This window comes from Diadema antillarum, unplaced genomic scaffold (genome assembly GCF_040938485.1).
Source record: "Diadema antillarum isolate AM-2024a unplaced genomic scaffold, OU_Dant_1.0 scf00000139, whole genome shotgun sequence".
Taxonomy (NCBI): Eukaryota; Metazoa; Echinodermata; class Echinoidea; order Diadematoida; family Diadematidae; genus Diadema; species Diadema antillarum.
Window position 1 is genome coordinate 398,766 of NW_027271028.1, and position 23,593 is coordinate 422,358.

At 36.7% G+C, this 23,593-nt stretch overlaps 1 protein-coding gene across 1 annotated transcript in view; it reads left to right on the top strand.

Moving 5' to 3' along the window:
* Positions 1 to 23,593, top strand: part of LOC139721116 (protein Obscurin-like) — a 150,253-nt gene that overhangs the window by 107,174 nt on the left and 19,486 nt on the right. Inside the window, exons 13-19 of the mRNA XM_071632447.1 lie at positions 4,371 to 4,571; positions 13,053 to 13,191; positions 14,563 to 14,762; positions 17,058 to 17,210; positions 17,801 to 17,846; positions 19,230 to 19,307; positions 21,440 to 21,698. Of these exons, the coding sequence (XP_071488548.1) occupies positions 4,371 to 4,571; positions 13,053 to 13,191; positions 14,563 to 14,762; positions 17,058 to 17,210; positions 17,801 to 17,846; positions 19,230 to 19,307; positions 21,440 to 21,698 (1,076 nt within the window). The remainder of the gene's footprint in view (positions 1 to 4,370; positions 4,572 to 13,052; positions 13,192 to 14,562; positions 14,763 to 17,057; positions 17,211 to 17,800; positions 17,847 to 19,229; positions 19,308 to 21,439; positions 21,699 to 23,593) is intronic.

Sequence of the window (23,593 nt, forward strand, 5' to 3'; positions counted from 1 at the left end):
TGAAGTAACTAATCTTGCAAACAAATAAATTCTGTCGGATTTGAAATTTTCAAAAGTCAAATCAGAACAGAACAGCGAAAATAAAAACGCATTGTGACAAGACACTGAAACATGACACAGATAAACAGTGAAAGGAAAGGCAGCTTGCGCATATCATGATGAAGGGGCAAACAATGCAATTACATTCAACGAAATTATTACGGTAAAGAATAATCAAAAGCCCCCCGAGCAGGCCTGATTTGTATAGCAAAATTGGTAACAAGAAGACAAAACTGAAGGTGGTGATATATGGAGTCTACACTTGTGTAAACGACAAATATGAAATCAAGTTTTACATTGCTGGTATGCTTTTTCGATGTTTGCTGTCTTTGATTGTCTTTAGTCTCATTCGCTAATCACATTTGATTATCTGAAAATGACATTATTCAGCGGCACATTCCTTACTTTCGCATGGCGTAGGAAATCTCTATAGCGCCTGTCAATATTGGTTTCACCGAGCGATTTGTAACCATCAGAATCATTTTGATCTTTCATGGAAATTATAACATCACTCTATTACTGAAGTTCCTTCATTGGTTTATAATAGCCGATGGATGTTAGTTCCGTACTTGAATTCAAACCTATCATTTCCCTTCATTGCGCTGTGACACAGTTTTCACGAAGCAGCATCATCCGACATTTCTTTCCTTTTTTGTGTGATCTCCAACACTGATTTACTCCAAGGACTGAACAGCGGGATCTGAGTTTGAAGTTTTCAAGATCTGTATGCTAACAAATAGTTTGACGTTACTTTGCATTGGTCATGCTCTCTCTATCTGTCATCTAAAGTTCTACGTAATAATAATCTTGAGGGATTTGCTTGAGTTTGAACATTTTCCTCTTCACCTGCGACTCGGGGAAAATAGCATGTTTCCATAAGAAGTAGGAATAAAACGATAAGCACAGCTCAACAAATAATATAAATACGTGAATATACCTTAATTCTGTGTCTCACTCAGCGATGAATGTTTGGAAACCTATCGGATTTTAGGTTTCGAGCTTCCTAAACAGTTGCAATCAAAATCAAACAAGAAAACCCGTTTGCGAATTTGATATCGGCTGTCTACGAATTATCGAATTCTGTTCTACTTTATCGAGTCTGTGCTGTAGGCACGCTACTCTCTCCAACATTTTGTCTGCATCATCGCTTGGCGATAAACGATACTGCTTTGATTTTTGTCATCATGAAATAATAAATCGATCATTTTGCGTGGTTAAATAAACAATTACTATGATACACCAATCGGCTGTCGATGGTTCTTTTTTGTTTGTTTTCTTTTTTGTTTTTGTCTGTTTTTGTTTTTTGGCCAAAGGAAATAAAATATATATTCTTGACGTTCGCAACGATTCCGGTCGCTAATTCGAGAGTACGTAGTTAGAGACATTTGCTGTTCCCATACAGCCAAAGTTGTTTACACGCCATTTATAGCCGGAAAGCTACAAGAACTAAAACATCCTTCAAAATACGGCAGCAAAATGACAAATCATACGGAGAAGGAGACATGCACAATGCGTGAAAACTAATTTTCTTCAAAATGTATAGGGAAAAGAAGAAGCGACATAATAAGAGAGAAGGCACGGCGAAAGAGGTAGGTACCCTACAGTATATGAAGACCAACTGAAGAGAAACTCTAAAAGAAAAGAAAAAATGCAACAGTGAACGCTAGCACAAAAACAAATGCTAGTACAGTGTACATGGAAAACATCATAGTTTGGCCGCTTTTCACGTGCACATCGTCACATACAGAGAATCAGGCGCTATAATGTTCTTTCATATCCGTGGAGTTGAACCAATACAGCCAGTTTGCCCCAAAATCACAGAGAATACTAGATAGGTTTATTTCTATTTACTTTTGTAAGTTGATTAGTATTGGTACTATTCGCATGTCGTCGCTCAAAACAACAGCTCTCTTCGCGCTTTGAGAACGCTGCCTACAATAAATTTTGAAACTGAACTGAGCAAAATAATGTTCATCTTCAATGCTCTATATTTTGTCTGAAATTCCGAAACACTAGATTTCTACTTTGATTTTCATTTCGCTTCGAACTATAGGAGACGACGATCACGCCAAAACAAACTAGGAACTACGTGTGGTACCAAGCGGCATAGTTTACAGGTCTACTTTCCTTTCACTGTACACGTGCATAGACAAGAACAATAGCGTTTTCTTCTTTTGTATGCCAGCGTGGGGACGATTAGTGAAGTTCAACAAAACAAAAGGATGAAAGACTTGACCGACGAACGAAAGCTTACCGTATCTGAGGGACAAAATCAAAGCAGCTTCCCGCCGGACAGCATCCAAGCGGAACAATACAAGTGGAACCGCATAGACAATACACGCAGATTCAATAGCATACACACGCGTGGTTTACCAATGAGTCTTTTGATCTATACACATCACGCAGAGGGTGCGCTCGCTGCGGATTTTCCCGACGCGAAAAAAATACGTCTAGCCGAAGAATCACGTATTTACTCGAAATTTTCCAATGTAAGCATACTCATATTTCTAGTGGAAACGATGGCTATGCTAGTCAGCTGCCAGTACATATCATTGTCAGTTTCTTGGTGTAACACATTATGGTACCATAAGAACTTAAATGACCAATGTTTTTCGTGCTCTTCTTTGTCGCCGATCGGCGACCATGGCACGTCAGGACTAAGGTCGCCGTTCGGCGACCATGGCACGTTAAGAGTTAATTTCAAGGGAATTGTCTTTTTCTTATATAAAATATGGAATTCTAAAATGTATGGAATTTCTGTAGAAAATGATAACCATAGTAATGATGATAATGATCTGCCAGGAAGGAACCACATGGAGAGTTTGGCCAGGTACGTAGGCCCTACCAGGTACATCTCTCACATGCATATTGATATAAGAACTTCAAGGACAAGTTCACCTCCATAGACATGTGGGTTGAGTGAATGCAGCAATATTAGTAGAACACATCAATGAGAGTTTGAGGAAAATCAGACTATCCGTTCTAAATTTATTAATTTTTAAAGTATCTGCACAGTCACTGCTGGATGAGAAGACTACTAGAGTGTATGATGTCACATGCGTACAACGTTATAAGGAAAATATAAAGAGAATTTCACAAAATGTTACTTTTTGAAAAAAGTGCACATTTCCTCGACTCATCACTGACGTATGTTAAGGGTAATATTATAATTCCCCTTGCCTTCTGAAAGAGGGAAGTCAAGTGTTCTTTTCTTATGCGAGAAAAGTGAAAAAATCTTTAACTTTCCTTATACTTTCTTTATATAGTTGTACACATGTGACATCACAAGCTGTAATAGTCTTCTCATCCAGCAGTGACTAAGCAGAAACTTAAAAAATTCATAACTTTTAAACGGACTGTCCAATTTTCCTCAAACTCTTGCTGATGTGTTCTATTAATATTGCTGCATTCACTCAATCCACATGTCTATGAAGGTGAACTTGTCCTTTAAGTAGAGGATGTGACCTAAAACAGCAACAATCAGTATCAGTCAAAGATGTTCCAAATCATGTATTTGAAGTGAGCCCTCTGTTGACTATAACTAGTAAAAGCCAAGACAGAAATGTGACAGAGTTTGTGACATACCGAAAAAAGGGACAAATATGGCATGCTTTTGAGCCACTACTAGTTTAAAGGCATCTAGAATGTGAGGGTGCAACTCAGTAGATTTTTTGTAGCCAAATCTGCCAGATGTATCATACTTATCAAATATCATGGGGACTCCCAAAACTTGTCAATATCAAAGACATAGTGTACGTAATTTGGTGGAAACTTTATTATCAGTTTCAGTGCACTGTATCAGCCAAACACTCCTGTCGCCACCTATTTTGAGAGTTTTGACACTGATGCTACACACATGGACTAGAATTTTGAATTGATGAGTCTTATTTCATTTCATTTCATTTCATTTCACAATTGTTTGAAGTTACTTTTTGACAAATATTTTCATCTTAATTTCTGTCCTTATAACATATTTTTATTGATCTATGATATTTACAGAATTCAGTAGACTCTGTATGCAATGTGTGGTGCATGATTTTTTTTACTGTAATGTTATGGCTATAGCATGAAAAGATTTAATTGATGCATTTTGTTTGTATCTTATATTCCTGGTAATTCTTCATGACAGTTGTAATACATTAACCCATTGAGGACGGTTTGATTTTGCTACAACACACATTTCCCATACCTGAGTATACTCGGGACTCGTCCTCAACGAGTTCAAACATTTTTGCACGTTGGAGTGAATTCATGAATTTGTTAAGTGCTGATGAAATTGTTAAAAAGATGGCAAAGTGGAAAAAAAATGATTTTTATCAATTTGGTTTCAGGGGAGCTTATGGTGTGGTTCACAAGGCAGTTTCTAAGGCTGACGGAGGTGAGTGTGCAGTGAAGACAATCCGTGTCAAGGCCGGGATGTGGGAAGAAGTTCGGAATGAGATCGCCGTCATGGGAGTGCTGGATCACAAACGCCTCATCAAACTCTTTGATGCCTATGAGACTAAAAGAGAAGTCATCATGGCCATGGAGATGTATCCTTGACAGTACCAAAAAAAGAATTTGTTATCTTTCCTTTGTCAGTAGACCTGTTCTGTTTGGGCGCTTTTTTAATGTTGATGTCTATTTCAGCCATAACTGGGTGGCTTCAGTAAGTCTGACAATATTTAATCTATGCACTGATATAGCAACAGGGTTCCCAGCCCATCAGGGATATCAGGGGAAATTGTTTTACTTTTTTTTCCAGTCAGGGAAAAGTCAGGGGATTTTGATTGGCCCAAAAATCAAAAGTAGTAAGTAAGACTCTGTTATATTTTGTTGCATATCAAAACAGCATCCATTGGATGAAACTAGATAAAGATTGGATGTGAAACTGGAAATGAGATTAAATAGTTATTATGAAAATTTGATACTTCATCAGGGAAAAATCAGGGAATTTTGTTTTCTTGAAATGCTGGCAATCCTAAGCAATGTACCAGACTCGTTGTATAACCTTTTTCTTGTTATTTTGGATTCCCCATATGGATCTTCTTCTGGAATTCATTGTGTGCATCAAACATATGACCTCTTGGTACTGTAATCTCAATTCCACCTCACAGGTTGTTTTAACTCTGTATGTACTTGGCAAAAGTGCATGCTTAAAATGACTTGTTCCATTATGATGTTACCTTCTTAATCACTACATCCAAGGCCATTTAATTCTTTTGTGCGTTTTGATCACCAAAGTGTATGTTCAGTGTCTTGCTACTTTGTCAACCAGACTGAGAGAGCCCATAATATAAAATGTATCGTCCAATCATTGTGGCGTACCAAGTGTAAGTGAAGGTACATGAATCATTGTCTTTACTCTGAAGCTACTCTCTCAGTAGTTCAAAGAAGTGCAATACATGCATTAGCTATAATCATATCTGTTAATAAAATTTGAAAATAAAATGAAATTTGCACAGTCATTTTGATGAACAGAGTGGTGCAATTACAGCCACCATCTGCTCAAAATCATTGTCAATAGACGGGTCTGTAAAAGCAAAACGGGTGATATGGTGTCAACAATTATTAACTCCAATGGTGAGTGATGGTAATGGGTGCTGGTTGTCTAGAATATGTCAATGAGAATGACTTATTGTGGCTGGCATGAGAGCAAATATTTGATTTCTGTATTGACCCTCTAGGCTCTGCTTATTGATGGATTTCATGCCAATTCTAAAGTCAATCGACTAGTCATGATATTAGTCATGGTTGTCAGGCACAGCTCCTGAAGTGTTCGTGATTCACTCCAGTTCGTTTCAATTTGAGCCAAATTGCAGTAAGTAATTCAATTCAGAAAATTGTTTACCTCATTATGTCATCATAGATATAGTGATCATTGACATAGTTATTAACATAATCATGAAAAAATTAAAATCCAGATGTACAGTGATGTAAGTCTGTACACATAACAAAACATAAAAACAGACAAAGGTAAGAATTAAGATATAATTATTTAATGGGGTAAAGGAAGTCTACACCTTATTGGCTGCAAGATCAATGCACGGTGTTGAAAGTGTGTAGAAGGTACTTTTCAAAAAATTATGGACTTCCATTATTTCAAACATAATTATGAAATTATCTAGCATAATTATTTCTGCTGAGTAAAATCTTTAAATCACTTACTGCAATAGTCTGCTTTTCAAAAGATGTAGTCAGAGGAATTTAACCCATTGAGGATGAGCTGATTTTGCTATGACATGCATTTCCCATAGACACCTGCACACGCACACTCAGTACTGGTATTTAAGGGGTTGATACAGTACGGTATAGAAAGAGAATATGGTACCACCCACATAGTGACCCAGCTTCTTCGCACATGGTAATATCACAGTATACTGGTACCCACATCTAGTGCAACAATTTCATGGTTGCATCATGAGACAGCACAGTCTTCTATAACCCTCTCAAACCTACCAGCATAAGATCCTAATAGACAATATGTACCTCGATATTTGAATGTATCATCCGTGGCTCTGAAAGAGTTAAAGCTAGCTGAATTTTTTATTACACATAATAATGCCATCACTCATCCTTGAAGTATTGCATTTTACAACCTTATCTTTCTACATCCACAAATATACATTATATCATAGCCTACCTCTTTAAATTTTGAAGTTTATATGGGCTGCAAGTTCAGCAGGGATGCTTACTATTATATACAGTTCAGTTCCTGGTTCATTCTATGGCATTCATATTCTACAAACAGCATTCATAAGTATCAATGGCAATGCAATCATTTTGAACTTGCTATATGCACATCTTCAGAAGTAGTAGAACTGTGGCAAGTGTACCCTATAACATGAATTAATAATAGATATGCAGTAATACACAAAATTAGGATAGATGAAGATACCAAAACAGAGATAGGGACAAAGACAAGAACAGAGACGTAGAAAGAGACATCATATGAATGTTGGCTTTGATGGGGATGTGAACGTAGACTTACTGAACAATAACAAGAAAGACATGGGACATACATGTATGTACATCATGGAGCATACTGCCAATGATAATACTGCTTTCCATAAAATGATATAGGAAGAGCTGTATACCACAGTGGCCTTATGTGCAATTTGATAATTTTCTTCTAAAGCAGGTAAAGGATAACTTTAATTGATTGTGATGCAGGATAGACCTACAGGTGCATGTTCAGTAGCATTCAATGGCTAGTCTGAAAACATTGTGGTCCTTCATAGGTTCAACAATGTCTGAGTGGACAAACCATGCGTAATGTTCCATTGTACAGATGATATTCCATACATTCTGTTTCCTCTTTTTGTCACAGTGTGATACATTTTCAACTAATATGTACGTCCGATGTGGTTAAACTTGTCAAAGTTTGCTAAAGATAAAAACAACAACAAACAACCCAACCTTCCACCTTATCTACCCAACAGTTTTATTCGTTTTTATTCATGATTTCTACCATTTTGTCTCTTGATAGAAGAAGAGTATAATTAGTTTGCTTTGAGGGAGAACAATTTGTTTTAGCATATAACATTACCGCAAGCAGAATGTAGATCAGACTTTACTCACTTTATCAGGCTAATCTTTGATCTAAACTTTGATCTGTTCTGTCGCCATTGTCAGACTAGTCTCATACTTAAGAAATAGCTCGTTGATGAACATGTTTTAAAGCGTTTTTCAAAGAAATCTGGAAGCAAACAGGAATTACTTTTATGCAAACACATCTTTTAAGTCATTTGTGAACATGTTTCACTATTTGTGATCCAAAGTATACCTCAGGATTGATGGGAATGTTTGGACCCCTGAAACACAATAGAATTCCTGTTCACACACACTGGAAATTCACAATTTGTAATTGAAAATCTGGGTTTTTTTTAAATGTCATGTTAACTGATTCTTGTGTGGTGGCACACACACACACACACACACACACACAAATCATTAGCTCTCGCAATAAACACTTCGATAAAATGTTGGTCTTGCTTTATTTTCTTTTTGAAACTCTCACAGTAATTGTGCTGCATGTGTGAATGGTATGCGAGGAAATCATCAAAAGTTGTTTAATCCCATTATGCAATTTAGGGCAATAGGTCCACAAACTTGGGTGCCCAGTGCTCTGGTCATTGTTTAGGCATTGGCAGTCTGGAGATTCACAGTGCTTACGCCATTTTGCAGTCAAGTGTTTTCTATTCCTTCTGGGTCTGGCCATGTGTGAACATGGTGGCAAATAAAATTGATTTGTGCAATTTTGCAAGTACCGATAACTCCTGTGTGTGTGAATGCAGTTGGGGAGATGGAGCTTTGTTGTACCTCATGTAATCACTTCTCCTATGATGTGTACATATTTTTTGTACCAGGTACATACTGTTCCGGACCATGTACCCTTATCAAATGTGACGCCTTTGATTGAAAAAAAAAACCATGGAGTTTATGACTCAACCATCATGTGGAATGTTCTTTGTCACTAGGAGACCCATTTCAATGTCCAAGAGTCTTATTCATGTTGAAAGATGTGCTGCAGAAACGTGATTACAAACGAGTTTTCTTACAGTCAGAAACCCCTCTTGGGTTTGTTTGTTTGTTTGTTTGTTTGTTTTGTTCTTGTTTAATATTTGTTCTTTGTCTGTCACTTCTCTGTCTGATTGCTCTAGTTTACCTTACACCAGCATTCACTTGTTTCCTACTAGGTTATAAAATCTCCATATATATCATATAGACTTTGGTTACATGATCCACCAGGTTCTGCATGCAGTGAGATGAATGTTAGTCATGGGGCCACATATTCTAAGGCGGTATGAAATTCAATTCGACATTGTACACATATTCCTCTCATGATGTTCCTTCACTGAGATATCGGTAGCATGCCTGAATGATCATTGCCAAAGTATTTAAATGCATTTTATTTTTTAACTGAAAGACACCAATTTAAGAGAGACTATATGAAGTTTTCTCATACATGTAGGTTTGATTGAAAGGATTCTTTTCTGTAATACATCACATATTATATACAACATAAATTATTCCCTGCACAGTGATATGAAACTGCAGAATGCAGTCTGTTGAATAATAAAAAAGAATTACAGAATAGACTTGAACTGTTCCATTCATTCTTATAATGTGCAAAAGAGAAAGAATAGGTAATTAGTTTGTGTGCCATTAGCCATCAGAATGTTTTACATGTCTTTGAATGTTTTTAGATAGTCCCATGACTTTATTTTTCCAGAGTCTGCCTTTATCTCAAACACTTGCTACAGAGTAATTTGTGAGCTATACTCATGTTTGTACCAGTCCTTATCAGTAGCATAAAATATTGTTGTGGTCAACCATATAGATATATAATACCTGTCAATGTATTGATATATTGCTGTAGTGGTGTAGAAACACCTCGGTATGGCTGTGGTCCCAGGGAGGGTTGACTTTTGTCCCTATGATTCACAGGAACAACACAGGTATTTGGGGTCTGATCATCAGTCAATATAACCACAGTGTTGACAATGGTGTTAAAGACCGGTAGACAGGAGCCTGATATGGAAGGGCTGAGGAGGGTACTGTTTTCCCCCGTAGTGACTTCATACTAGTCAACAGTTCTTTCCTATTAAAAACATTTTTTTTTTTATGTAGGGGTCATACACAGTCTATATAAAATGCATAAACTAAATAGTAAAAAGTACAATGGAACACCCCCGCAGTTCTCATTTTATTGGCTTTAAATCTATATGAGGCTATTTATGCTGGGTGACAAATGTAGTAGAAGTCGTACTAAGGTCTAGGATAATAGACTAAGCTTTGATAGTTTTGGTCTCACCAGTGATTGGCTAATACATTAAATAGGGATGTGTGACTGTGTGGATAGTATGTGTATACACTTCTAATCTTTGATCCCTATTACTACCAGTCTACAGGAGCCAAGTCAGAATTGGTTTCAGTCAGTAGCTGTGTTAGTGATGTCTGGTTGAATATATGCACCAGTTGTTGAAAAGACTCTACCAGTATTGGTTTCCAGTTTCCTGCCTGTGTGTATATGTGTGTCAACTGTGAGACTGAGATTAACAGGACTATCTATTTGGGAAAAAATGTGTTGTGCCAATAATGGATGGATTATCAAGATTTTGAAATGTAAGTTATGTATTTCGTCAGTGTAATTCCATCATTTTTAGAATTACATTTCTGGTTCTTCACCATTTCCTTGTATCGTGTGATGCACAGTCAATATCGTGGAATCTAATTTTTTTTCCGGTAAATGCTAGGACCAAAATATGAAAAGTGAGTTGAATATTATATGAAAGTCTAATACTTCCTAGTTTTAGGCCTCACTCTTGGTCCTATTATATTCATTAGAGTTGAGTGTATCAGTGTTGAAAGTAATAGGAGGGTTTGTGTTTGTTTTGTTTGTGTTTTAATGCAATACATGCTTGGCAATTTTTTTTTTCTAAGAAGCCACCTGAAAAGTAAAGGAATATTAAGGCATTGTTTCATTTAAGCCATCTATTAAAAGTGTACATATCATGCCATTCCAGAGTTGATCTATGCACTCTCTATGACCTTTATGTAATGATGCTCAGGTGTAGAAATATAAAGATGATCTTGTGTTGAACATGTGCAGGTGTATAGGCAAGCTAGGACACTCTTCAATAATGTAGCAGTCTACACGGAGTAATGGCAAATTGACTAATCTACTCGTAGGACAGGTTAAATATTTTGCACATCAGTATATAATAACAAACAACTCCATTAAGAATAAAGATTGTGGCTGAATTGTATAAACATATCTAAAATGTATGTGTCCCTTTTCCAACCTTGAAAATTAGATTCATTTCATATGCTGGTATTTTGTAAAGGTATAGCCAATTCAGACCTCAGAATAATAAAGGTGGAAATGTGTTATGACGGATGAGGAAACAACATAATTTTGTATGTAATATACAAGACAGATTTCCAGTGAATTTATTTGGACCCTGAAAATACTCCAACTGTTATTCTGGGTACAAAATGGAAGCTTATTCTCAAGTGACAAGGGGTTAGTTTTTCATTTCTTTTTCAAAAACTCTGAGGTGTAATACCGTAAGATATCATACTCAATAGTGGGAGACATTATTCTTCAGCAATGCAAAATTTCATGATGTTTGCAAAAAGGAATATATTGCCTTTGAAGTCCAGTTTACCTTTGGGAGAGGTGATTTGAAAAATGTTCAAGATATCGCCTTTCATGCATATGTGTAGGTCTGTTGTACCACAAAACACCCTCCCATATAACATTTTTGCAATAAAGCCTGTTTATAAGGAGATGTCAGTATTTTTCTCAATAAACCATAACTGTAGACCCATAGACGGTCTATTCCGGACACATTTTTATTATAACTTTCATTCACATTTTGTATATTTAACAATACGTAACATCGATTTTACTAATTTAAATTTTCACAGTGGTTGTTTCTATCCCTAACTCACATTTTAGAACTATTTCAAAGCACTAATGCTGAGTTTTTGTTTCATCTGCAAATGGTAAATTATGCCTTTAAGATCACAAATCACCAATGTACTATCCCTTTAATGCAGGATTCTCCTTTTGGATAAGTGGTGTCATGTTTTTGAAGTCCTTCTACTATCCTAGCAACGCCTAACCATTGTTAGCTGTGTGGTTGCTAAGAACAAAATATTTGCTTTGTGGAGTGATTGAGGGTCAAGTAGTCATTTTCTGAGAAGCACAAGTTCTTGATTAGCATGACTGACTTCACCATGGTGACTGAATTCAGCTCTCTGCTCTGCCACCACTGTTAAGAAATCACTCAAATTTTGTTTGTATATATTCTTTCTGACATTGATTCAGTATTTACTTGTTCATCAAGAAAAGCAGTTCAGGGTAACATTTCTCTATTTTTCTTCTGACAAAGTTTATAGGAGAAACAAATTGTGCTGAAAGCTTGAAAATTCTGTGTACTGACCTCAATAAAATAGTGATAAATGAAATGATTTTGATATTAAATAATTAACCTCATACACAGAAATAGATTATATCAGTGCTCGCTGTTCCTTTATTCTGTTTTTAGTAATAATCTAATTGATTGACTTTAAACTTTCCCTGCAATATTTTAACCTGGTATGGACTTCTCATGGCATAATTTTTTATATCATTACACAGTATTATTGATATCTGTGATACCATCTTTGTCTGTTTTATATGATAGATACTTGTAGCAATTTACTTGTAGTCATGGTAACTATGCAGAAGCTTTAATACATTCCTTCATTGTAACACAATCAAACAAACACATGCACACATTTTCACATACATGTACTGTACATACGCACATATACACATACACAAACCTCACATACACAAAGTGACATTCAAACAATCAAGCCGTTTAAGACTAGTCATGAGTATTCTTGGGCAGGTGTCTATGGAAAATGTGTGTTATAGGAAAATCAGCTTATCCTCAAAGAGTGAAATGTTTTTTCTTGATCCAATGAGTCTTTATGGTGTAATGGAATACAGTTGTACTCATAAGTAATTTCATGTAGTGCATGAATGTATTTTGAAGGTACAGTGTATATGGGCATTTTCTAGAATACATGCCGAGTTCCAGTGGAGTTTGCCTTTGAGTGTTGTGTACATTTCCCATGTACGTTATAAAAGCAGTGAAGTCACCTACCACATCAATAAATCAATTAAAAAACACTCTATCATCATTATTTTGTTCATACCATCTTGGCATTGGTATCATGAGTTTGACAGCGATTGTATCTCCATTTGGTGATCTATCTCTTTATCTTTCTGTCTCTCTTTATCTCATTTTTATATAAAGATATATGTAGCTAGATAGAGAGAAGGTAGATAAATATACATGTATATAAATATCATTTGGGGGAGTTTTAAATCTATACTCCATTGCATGAGGACAAGCTTACGTTCTGTATTTTGCCTTGAAGAAAAACTGGAAGTATTGACCAGTCCATGAATGATGGTAAGTGTCCAAATCTTGAATGAGTATCACAGCTCTCCTTGACCATTGAGTGACCAGTGTAACAGGAGGAGAACTGTTTGAGAGGATCGTCACTCGGGACTCCTTCTCTGAGAGTGAGGCCGTAGCCTTCCTCAAACAGATTATGGATGGACTCATCTACATGCACGACAGGAACATCGTCCACTTAGATCTTAAGGTTGCCACTTTGCACTGCAATTTTCATTGATTATGATATTCAAAGATTATATAATCTGGCAAAGATTTCAAATTAAATTGTAATTTTTTTTCCATTTTAAACAATGAATGTCATTACTCTTCAGGGAATTTCATGTTGATATATATGTGACTCTTCCGAAGATTCAAAGTAGAATATACCATATTCATTTACACTCTGTTTAATAGAAAATTTGTTTTTCAGATATGAAAGTAAACAAAATATCTTTTCCATATTATATTTTTGCATATAGGATATATCTTTTTATAGTTTTTATATATTTCATATTTTAGTCGGTCAATCAGAGCAGCTACTTCACTGTCCCATGTAACACCTTACTTAGAGACAAGTTGATAATTGAATTGTAATGATTTTCACAATATCTCATTTAGCTCAAACCTCCATACTAAAGCTATTGCTTTATATACTTTATTTCTCAGCAGCCATATGAAAACACTTTTTGTTTCTTTACAAACACTTCACCTTTCAACAGTTTTGTAGTGCTGTAACATTTTGCTGCAGGTTCAGTTATGGTCAATATTTATTTTTTTTACTGTACACATCAGGATACCAGAATATTAACGTATGTGGCATCGCTATTGTTATATCTTTAAAAGTATCATGCTCTTGCTCAATACATGAGTGTGTAATACCAGTTTTGTAACCAGTTTCACTTTCAGTGTAATTCAAAAGCATCAACAATCCAGGTCTTTCTTCCTTCCTTTTATTCCATCAGACAAAGTGATTTCCCATATATATATCTTGTTTCCTGGACTGTTGTTTTATTAATTGTTGCATTGTAACCATGATAGCTAACCTCATAGAGCCAAAGATAGCCTCTACATTGTAGATTTGTGTCTCTCAATTCCTAGGGTCACTAGACTGTGATGGTCAGTGGTGGTCAGTTTTCAAAGAGTACAGGGGTTTCCGTAGTAACCTGAGAACTTGTTTAGTCTGCTGATTATCAAGATCTGTTATTTTTCCTTCTCTTTCTTTTTGCTAATTGTCAAGGGATATGTTGAAACTGCCAGTGAACAAATGAATAGGCAGCTTATTTTTTTCACTTTGAACAAACATTTATAATCCTTTTCTCAATTAAAACAATTGAATCAATGTCCTTAATTAGTGGTATGACCTGCAGTGGTCTGAATGTACAAGTAGATTTTCTTTTAAGTCATACCCTACCCATTTCATGAACAAACTGCAGCAGTTCATGTAAAAAGATAGAATGGACATGCTCCTCTAAAATCATGTCCGATATCAAGTTGCAGTCCTTTAAAGAATCTTTCAAATCTGAGAGGCCTTGCTGCAGACATGTGATTGAGTTTTTATTCTGCTTTCACTTATTTTCAGCCTGAAAACATCCTGCTGGTAACACCAGAATCCGATGACATCAAGTTGATTGACTTTGGTCTGGCTGCAGTGCTGAAGGAAGGAGAGGAGGTTCGCTGTAAGTTTGGCACCCCAGAGTTTGTGGCTCCCGAGGTAGTCAACAAGCAACCAGTCTCCACTGCTGCTGATGTATGGGGTGTTGGAGTCATTGCTTACATTTTGTAAGTATCTTCGTTTGTCGTTAACCCATTGAGGACGAGTCCCGAGTGTACTCGGGCAGGTGTCTGTGGCAAATGCGTGTTGTAACAAAATCAAACCGTCCTCAATGGGTTAATTAGCTTTTGGGGATTCAGTGTAATATGTTGGCTCAATTGACATCTTTTTTTTCAAATCTTATTCAAAAATAATATGTTCCCTGTGAGGAAAGTGTTTGAATCATTATACTGTTTATTAGAAAGCGTCCATTTTGGATAAAATGTACCCATTTTCTTTCACATTATTTTTTTTTAACCAAAGTATTCTTAAACTTTGCATGTTAGTCATACACATCAGTGTATATGATTAATTTAGTCATATATTGCAGTAAGTTTCATTGTGCACAGATACCAATCTTGTATGAGGTTTTTATTTTTTTCTCATCTCTTCTGTTGTCCTTTAGAATTTCTTACTTGTCTCCTCTATATAGCTTCCATTTCAGAGATTTGTCTTTTTCTAAATTAGAATATATATATATATATATATATATATATATATATATATATATATGTCAATTGTACCCCCTCCTTTGTGATTGCCTTACAATTTATTCACCCTAATTGTCTCGGAATTCACCTGTACTCACCTATTTGTCCCTTTTTCTCTCTGCCTACCATATGTGGGTCTATGTTCTTTTCTTTCTTTATGTTATCTTTGTAGCTTGGTATCTTTCTATCCATCTATCTCTCTGTCTGTTTCTTTCTTTCTCTCTAACTATCTATCTATCTCTCTATCTATCTATCTATCTATCTACCTATCTATCCATCTATCTATCTATCTATCTATCTCTATCTATCTATCTATCTATCTATCCATCTATCTATCTATCTCTTTATCTCTATCTATCTATCTATCTATCTATCTATCTATCTATCTTTCTATCTATCTTTCTATCTATCTATCTATCTCTCTATCTATCTATCTATCTTTCTATCTATCTATCTATCTATCTATCTATCTTTCTATCTATCTATCTATCTATCTATCTGTTTCTCTCTCTCCATCTCTGTCTCTGAATTCATCTCTAGATTTCTCTCTCTATCTGTCGATCTATATATGACTATTTGTCATCTGTGTGGCTATCTTTCACGTCTAAATATCTATCTGTTGGCAAATGATGTTTTATGGTGTATCTATTTATAATTTTTATAAAGCGTGTACTGTAAAAGTGGATATTTTCGAGCGACTAATTTTTCGCGCTCGGCGCGGTAAGAAGAGTTTAAATGTGTTTTTAATTCCGCGGTATCAAGACATCAACTACAGGAACGTATGGCACGCAAAAATATTCGCATGCTTTTATTTTCGCGCTAGTTTCTGATTGCGCGAAATGCGCGAAATTTTCAACACCGCAAAAATTTCCACTTTTACAGTATCTACATCTCTTCCTTTTGTTTTTTACAATAGTGAAAAAAAATTCTATGAATTAGCAATATCTGCCTGTGGTGTAATGCAGTTTATAGGCTGTTGGTGCTGGAGGCTATTTCATGCATGTTTACTGAACTGTGCTGTCTCAAATTCCAAGGTGATGTCACCGACACTTTAAATGAGAAAAAAAATCTATGGAAAACTATATGTCTATTGAAAGAGAAAGTAATGGCCTTTAAATATAAGATGTAAATCAGCATCATGTGATGTCATATGATATGAACATTATGTATGATTTACAAATTTATGAATGATCATAACACTTATTCAAAAGAAACTACTTTAATATGAAAACTATAGTCTTCATACAGAAAAAAAAACTATTGTCAATTAGATATCTTCATACCGTAAACTTTCCTATGGTGTATAACTCATAGGGTGTAATGCTTACAAATATGAAGAAATGTTGTTTGAAATCTGATAGATACAACATGTAGCTGCAGACTTTAAGTGTGGTCTAATTCATAAACCCTCTATGGATTGGACTACAGTAAATTATGTATGCGTACCCAGTGTTCAATCTCACATAGATGTAGACTTATTCTTTCAGCTGTAAACCTCAAAAGTGAATACCAATCTAAACAACAGAGACAGAAAGTAAGGCAAAGGACTGTGGGATGTCGGGTCAGAATTCACAGGTTATGATAAACTCTATAAATGACGTCATCCTCCAAGCCACTTCTGCTACGGATTATCCCGTAGATGGGCGTTTGCAGCATTTGTGCGAATTACGGGATATTCCGTAGATTGGCATCTATGGGTTAAGCATTCGCTTCACAGGTTTATATTACGACCCCCTAGTAATTTCTTGTCCCCTTGACCTCCAATACTTGCAGGCTAAGTGGAATCTCACCGTTTGCTGGGGAAGATGACCGCCAGACGCTGCTGAATGTCCGAGGTGGTCAGTGGGACTTCGATGATGAGGTATGGGACGACATCTCCGATGAGGCCCAGGATTTCATCTGGCTCATGTTTGAGATGAATGATGAGTAAGTAGTGTCTTGTCCCACTTTCAGACTAGAGAAATCTCAATTCAAGACATGATTTTATGGATATACAATGTTTTTATGTGTCTGAACACTTATTTTTGATATGATGCATGGATATGTTGCATATTGAAATGATAGTTTCAGCATTGTTTCAAGAAATTACATATTCATATATCCATATAATGTTTATGCATGTCTGAATGCTCTACATCCATACATCATATGACTACATTGGTGTCTCAAAATGATGTGGCACACAGGGGGTTTCCACCATGGCACATAAAGAGTTAATATTCTTATATTGCTTTCTCTCATAAATATCTTATAGCATAGGGCAAAGTTGGCCATTGTATCCGTGCACAAGAGAGCAATGCTGGTTGTGTAATATGATAGCTAATCTGTAAGTTTACCTAGACAGCTCAGGTGCGCTGTGTTACTGTAGTGATTAGATAAGTGTCTTGCTTCATAATTCATACAGGCTTGCTTTGTACCGTGCTCTTGAAGACTCCTTGTGGTATAGAGAAAAACAATGGAATCTCACCATACACTGTATCTTCTTGTCTTTTTTCCTCACTTATTCCCATCGCTAGGAAACGGCCTAGTTTACGAGAGTGCTTGGAACATCCCTGGTTGAAGGTAGGTCTCTTGTAATATGTCTAATTAAGTATAAGGTACATGTATATCATGAAAAGCACATAATGATAGTGAGAGAAGTCATTTGACTTCCAGTATAAACCACTGAAGTTATTTTCACTAGTCTTTGTGTATAAATCCTGGTGTGTTTGTTTGGTAATATCAGACTTAAAATGAAATGGTCAACTCTAATATTATTTCCAGGTTTTAATTGGATGTGAACAGTATTGCTAGGTGTGTCATTGCTTTAATTCATATACCAGTTCTCACATAAGGCTTGAAACATGAAGGTTTATTGCTTGTTGCAATTCAGCACATTCCTGGTCAAATGGTGATAAATAGATTAGCCAGCTGAAATTTTCAGTAAGATGTAAATTTGCCATTTACTGGCTTCTCATATTCTATGGTGTATCATGTCTTGATGTGTTAAGTCAGTTGAAATCAAGTTAAAGGACAGGACAAGTTCATCCAAATATATGTGTGGATTGAGTGAATGCAGAAATTAGTAGAACACATCTGTGAAAGTATGAGGATTATCTTGGACAATCCATTTGAAAGTTATGAATTTTTAAAGTTTCTGTGTAGCTTTGCTGGATGAGAGACTACTACAGTTTATGATGTCACATGATATGTACATCAGCACACTAACATTACAGTATCAAATGACTACTTGTATTAGAGCTCCGATGTCATGTTATCAGTTCTTAAACATCTCTAGGATAAGACACAATGAACTGAAAAATTGAAAGGCTCGAATTTTAAACTCAAGGAGCAGAAAAGCAAATCCTTGGAATACCAGTGAAGTTAGGCATTCTTTTTTCTTAGAGATTTGATCTCTTTTCAAGCAATATTCAAAAAGAAGTTTATTGAGAAGGCACACTTTCTTCAGAAGATTTGTGTAATTTTTGTTTTCGTTTTTGTTTTGCAAATCGTCATGATAAGACCATGAGAAGACCACAAAGCGGAAAAATTAGTGGTCAGAAAAATCAAACTATCAACTGGGAAATATACCAGCGTGTACACTTCATCCTCATCTTCACACAGAGAAAGTAACTTTAAAGCAAGTCTATCTGAATATTGCCATATATTGGATCACTTTCATATGTACAGTATTTTATATGCCTGGGGTAAGCAATATTGTATATTTTGCCCAATCGGGCAAGTGAAATTTTAACCCAAATATGAAAATTAAAAGTTCTTTGAGTCAATTCATACATTGCTTTTTACAGGCCCAGTACATTTTTCTTTTGGGCAAGTTTAAAAATGTGGAAATTGATGTTTTTACTTGCCCGAAGAGCAAGTTGAAGAAAAAATTAATATCAGGCCCTGATGATGCGTAATAGTTAATTTTGTGGATATTTTGTTCTTTACATCACTTCCTGTCAGTTTGATGAGCGTCAGGACCTGGGAGCCAAGATCAGTCTGGACAGGCTAAGGACATTCAACTCCAGAAGAAAGTGGAGGGTGAGTTAACCCGTTCCTTACAGGAACCTGGTGGCCTGTGTACTAAGTCTATGGGGATTTCAGAATTCAGCATGGAATGGGTTTAACCATAACAGAAAGTAGCAGTTCAGATACTGTAAAAGTGGATATTTTCGAGTGACTAATTTTTCGCGCTTGGCCGGGTCGGAAGAGTTTCGCGTGTTTTTAATTCCGCGGAATCAAGACATCACGCACAGGCACATATGGCAAGCAAAAATATTCGCGTGCTTTTATTTTCGCGCTAGTTTCTGGTTGCGCGAAATGCGCGAAAATTTGAACACCGTGAAAATTTCCACTTTTACAGTAGTCTGGACAGGCTAAGGACATTCAACTCCAGAACAAAATGGAGGGTGAGTTAACCCGTTCCATATGGGAACCTGGTGGCCTGTGTACTAAGTCTCTGGGGATTTCAGAATTCAACATGGAATGGGTTAAACCATAACAGAAAGTAGCAGTTCAGATAATCTGGACAGGCTAAGGACATTCAACTCCAGAAGAAAGTGGAGGGTGAGTTAATGGTTTCCAAGGAAACCTTTCATGAGCACAGTGCAATGGACACTAACCCGTTCCATACGGGAACCTAGGTGGAGGCCTGTGTACTATGTCTCTGATGGGGATTTCAGAATTCAGCATGGAATGGGTTAAACCATAACAGAGAGTAGCAGTTCAGATAATCTGGACAGGCTAAGGACATTCAACTCTAGAAGAAAGTGGAGGGTGAGTTTGTGGGTTCCAAGGAAACCTTTCATGAGCACAGTACAATGGACACTAACACTTTCCATAGGGGAACCTAGGTGGAGGCCTGTGTACTAAGTCTATGGGGATCTCAGAAGATAGTCTCTGTAACACAATCGTTTAACATAGTAAAATATAATGTATGACAAGCAAAACTTTACAATTCATTTAAGAAACACAGATGTTATGAAATTAAAAAGATTTGCTAAATTTCGCATAACAGTTCCTGAACAGTTGACATGAATATGCAAATGAGTAAGCTGATCTGATGATGTCATCATGTCACAATTTTCTGCAGATATGTAAAAAAAATGAAGAAAATTCAAATTTCTGTCATAAAAATGTAAAACATGATGTTCTTCCAGTTTGAATAACTTCAAAATGATGATCAGTCAGATGTATCAGAATTTGAGACTGGGGCATAATTGTATTTGAATGAAAAACTGGAAATTTCAAAATATGTTATGCACTAACTATTAGGCAAGATGTGAGGGGATAACATCATTACTTCACTATTTGCATATTTATATTGACCATTCAAGAACTGTTCTGTGAAAAATTAGAATAGCTTAAAAATGTCATGTCTTCCTTAATTTTTATTGAAGTTTGATCAAATGTTGAATTGTTGTGCTTGGAAAATTTTACTCCTTCTTTTCAGGCTGACTCTTGCTGGTCTTGAATTCCCTTTTAGTTTACTTGGTCTTGTGAGCATGATTTGCTGATCACTAGACTATAGTATTGGAGAAAGTACACAAAGAGAAAGAAAGAGAGGGAGGGGAAGGGTGGGGACAGAGAGGCAGGTTTAAAACCTTAGCCACTGACACAAAACCCTTTTTGGTTGGATTAGTAAGCATGATTTACTTAAAGAGGATTGGTTAAAGGAAAGGACATGTTTTTTTCTATGGACTGGTAGATGTAATACTTAAGGTAGCATGTATGTGTGATGATTTAAATAGGATAAATTACTTGTGCCCTCCTCAAAAAGTCTTTGAAATGAAAGGATTTTTTAAGGGCATTTCATGAGGTTAGTGTTTTGCATTGTTAAAGTGGAGATTGAGCTGTGAGCTAGTCTTTGTCTAATAAGACCCTTTGACCACAATTCCTGTAGACTCTGAGTGCACCATACTGCTTAACATATTGAAAGTGGATTTTGTCGTTGACTGAAAGGCCCATGTTACGAACAATGTAGCCTGAAGATTTCAAATAAAATTTTTTGTGGAAGGACATAAAGTATTGCATAAATCTTCTTGGTGTCTAGCACAAGAGTTTGTTTGGTGAGATGAAGTATCAAACATTGTGAAGCAAAAAAGGTATTTCAGCAACTTGAGCACCATATGACAATTGTCTTGTGTTTGTTTGGTCTGTTATGAATCCTGCAGAAAGCCTTAACAGCCGTGAAGTCAGCGATGAGGCTTCGTCGTCTCTCTAGCCTGGGAAGTAATCTGAAGAAAGCCGCTATAGAGCACACCTCACAGCAGTCCCCGTCGTCCCCCATCTCACCCGACTCGCCGTCCTCCGACGTCTTCTCCGACGACAGCGGCCCGAAGTACGGCAACTTCCTGTCTCCGACTAGCTGTGAGACCATAGCAGAGAGTCTGCTGGAAGGCGGGGCAGTGGGCGGGGCCGAGAAGGACTCAGGTACTTGGCTTGATGCATGATCTCTCTCACCAACTCTATACCCAGCAAGAGTGTGCCTCATCTTGCCATATAGCATGCCAAACGGAATGTTGCACTCTCTTCCATGTCTTTGACGCTGTTTGCTCCACGTTGCGTACCTCATAACGTCTCTGTGCTCGTGTCCGTTCGCTAACCGAGTCATCCAGGTAGAGGGCGTAGCAGTGCGCTCGAGAGAAGGACTGACTTTCGCGGCATTGAGTGAGCCTTCCTGATCCTAGCTACAGGGGCTGGTGTCCAGTGCTATAGAGCATGACCCAAAGAGGACTTGGCACCAGTCGCATGCAGCGCTCATCTCAAGCCTTGCTACCGCTACTTCTGCTTCTCAAGATATCGTATCTTTTCGTCCCCTTTGCTTACTAACAATCAATTGGAATGACTGATATATTGTACCATCAGTAGCATCTCATTTCAACAGTGACTGTGGACCTCTACATGCATCTAAGTACCACAAACCAGAACTGTGAAAGCTCTATAATTACAAACTCTTGGAAGAATTCTCTCTTTTCTCCTCTTCTTGTCTTAATATTTTTGTTGGTGACATTTACCTAGAAGTACTTTGTGTATTTTGGGATACTTCTTTCATTATGTTGTCAAATCAGCTAGTATCTGCAGACACAGTATAAACTGCGGTGGTTGTCTGCTACACATTGTATGCCCTATAGACTGATGTGCTATTTGAGAAATGGGCATTGAAGATTTATGCTTGTATGGGAAATGAGCCACTTGAAACCAAAGACGTTTTATCCCCTATGAAAACACATCTGAGATGTATTCAATTACAGAGAGTGTTGGTTGAATTCCCTGTTGTGTGCTGAAACGGGTGCTGGGAGTTCACCCTTTCGCCTTCAAACTTTTTCACTTGAAAGGGGATACACTTCAAACATTTTGTCTTTTGTAGTTTAGAGTGCTCAATTTGACATGAATTGATGATTGATTTGGTCATGTGATACAGTAGCCGCACAACTGATAGAAAGGAGAGAGTTCATAGGTTTCCACTTACAAGTGCGCACAGTTATAAAGCTTATATAGAGTAGCAGGTAATACAGAGATCAAAAAGTTCTTGTGGATGTAAAGAGAACAAGGAGCATTAGTGTAACATCGCTACTGATTCAAAAGGACCTCAACTTCATCAGATGAGTCAAATTTTGTGCCATGATTGGCATCATCCGCTGGGAAGATATCAGTGCCTTTGGATTTTTCTCTTTCTGTTTGGATATATCACTTTTTCATGGAACCAACAGTTTTCGCAACACTTCGTCTCTTCGATAAGACTGCAATTTCTTTGGATTTGAAGGCAACGCTGTGTCATGCACTATAGGAACGTGAAGTTGTTTTGCCTTGACAACGTCGGAGATCAAAAGTGCGCATATGATTTACTGCCTCATAGAGCAGTGTCAGCTTTTTATAGGTACACCTGCTTATTATTTGTGTGTGCCTGGTCCATAAATCTATGGAAATAGACTTTCTATAAATATTAGAACATTCATGAAAATATTTGTGATCTATGCATTTCTTGGAAAAGTTTGCTTTCATGTTTCGGGATTTTGAGTGGATAAAACTCAGAAATGATTTATCACCATTAGATATCAAACATATCTTATATGCCTGCTAGTTTATAGTCAGGGTTACAGATTCATGAATTTTTGACCAGTGGTAGCTAAGGACAAACTGAGCATGATGGATTTGGACAGAGCAGCCATGTTGAATGGTGACGAAAACTACAACAGCAAGATAGTCAGTCATGCATCGCATCCAATTAGCCATGGGAGTAGGACAAATTTTATGACCAGTTTGGGACCCATACATGAAAGCATCTATGCAAATGAGGAGGAGGAGGAGGAGGAGTTGAATCACAC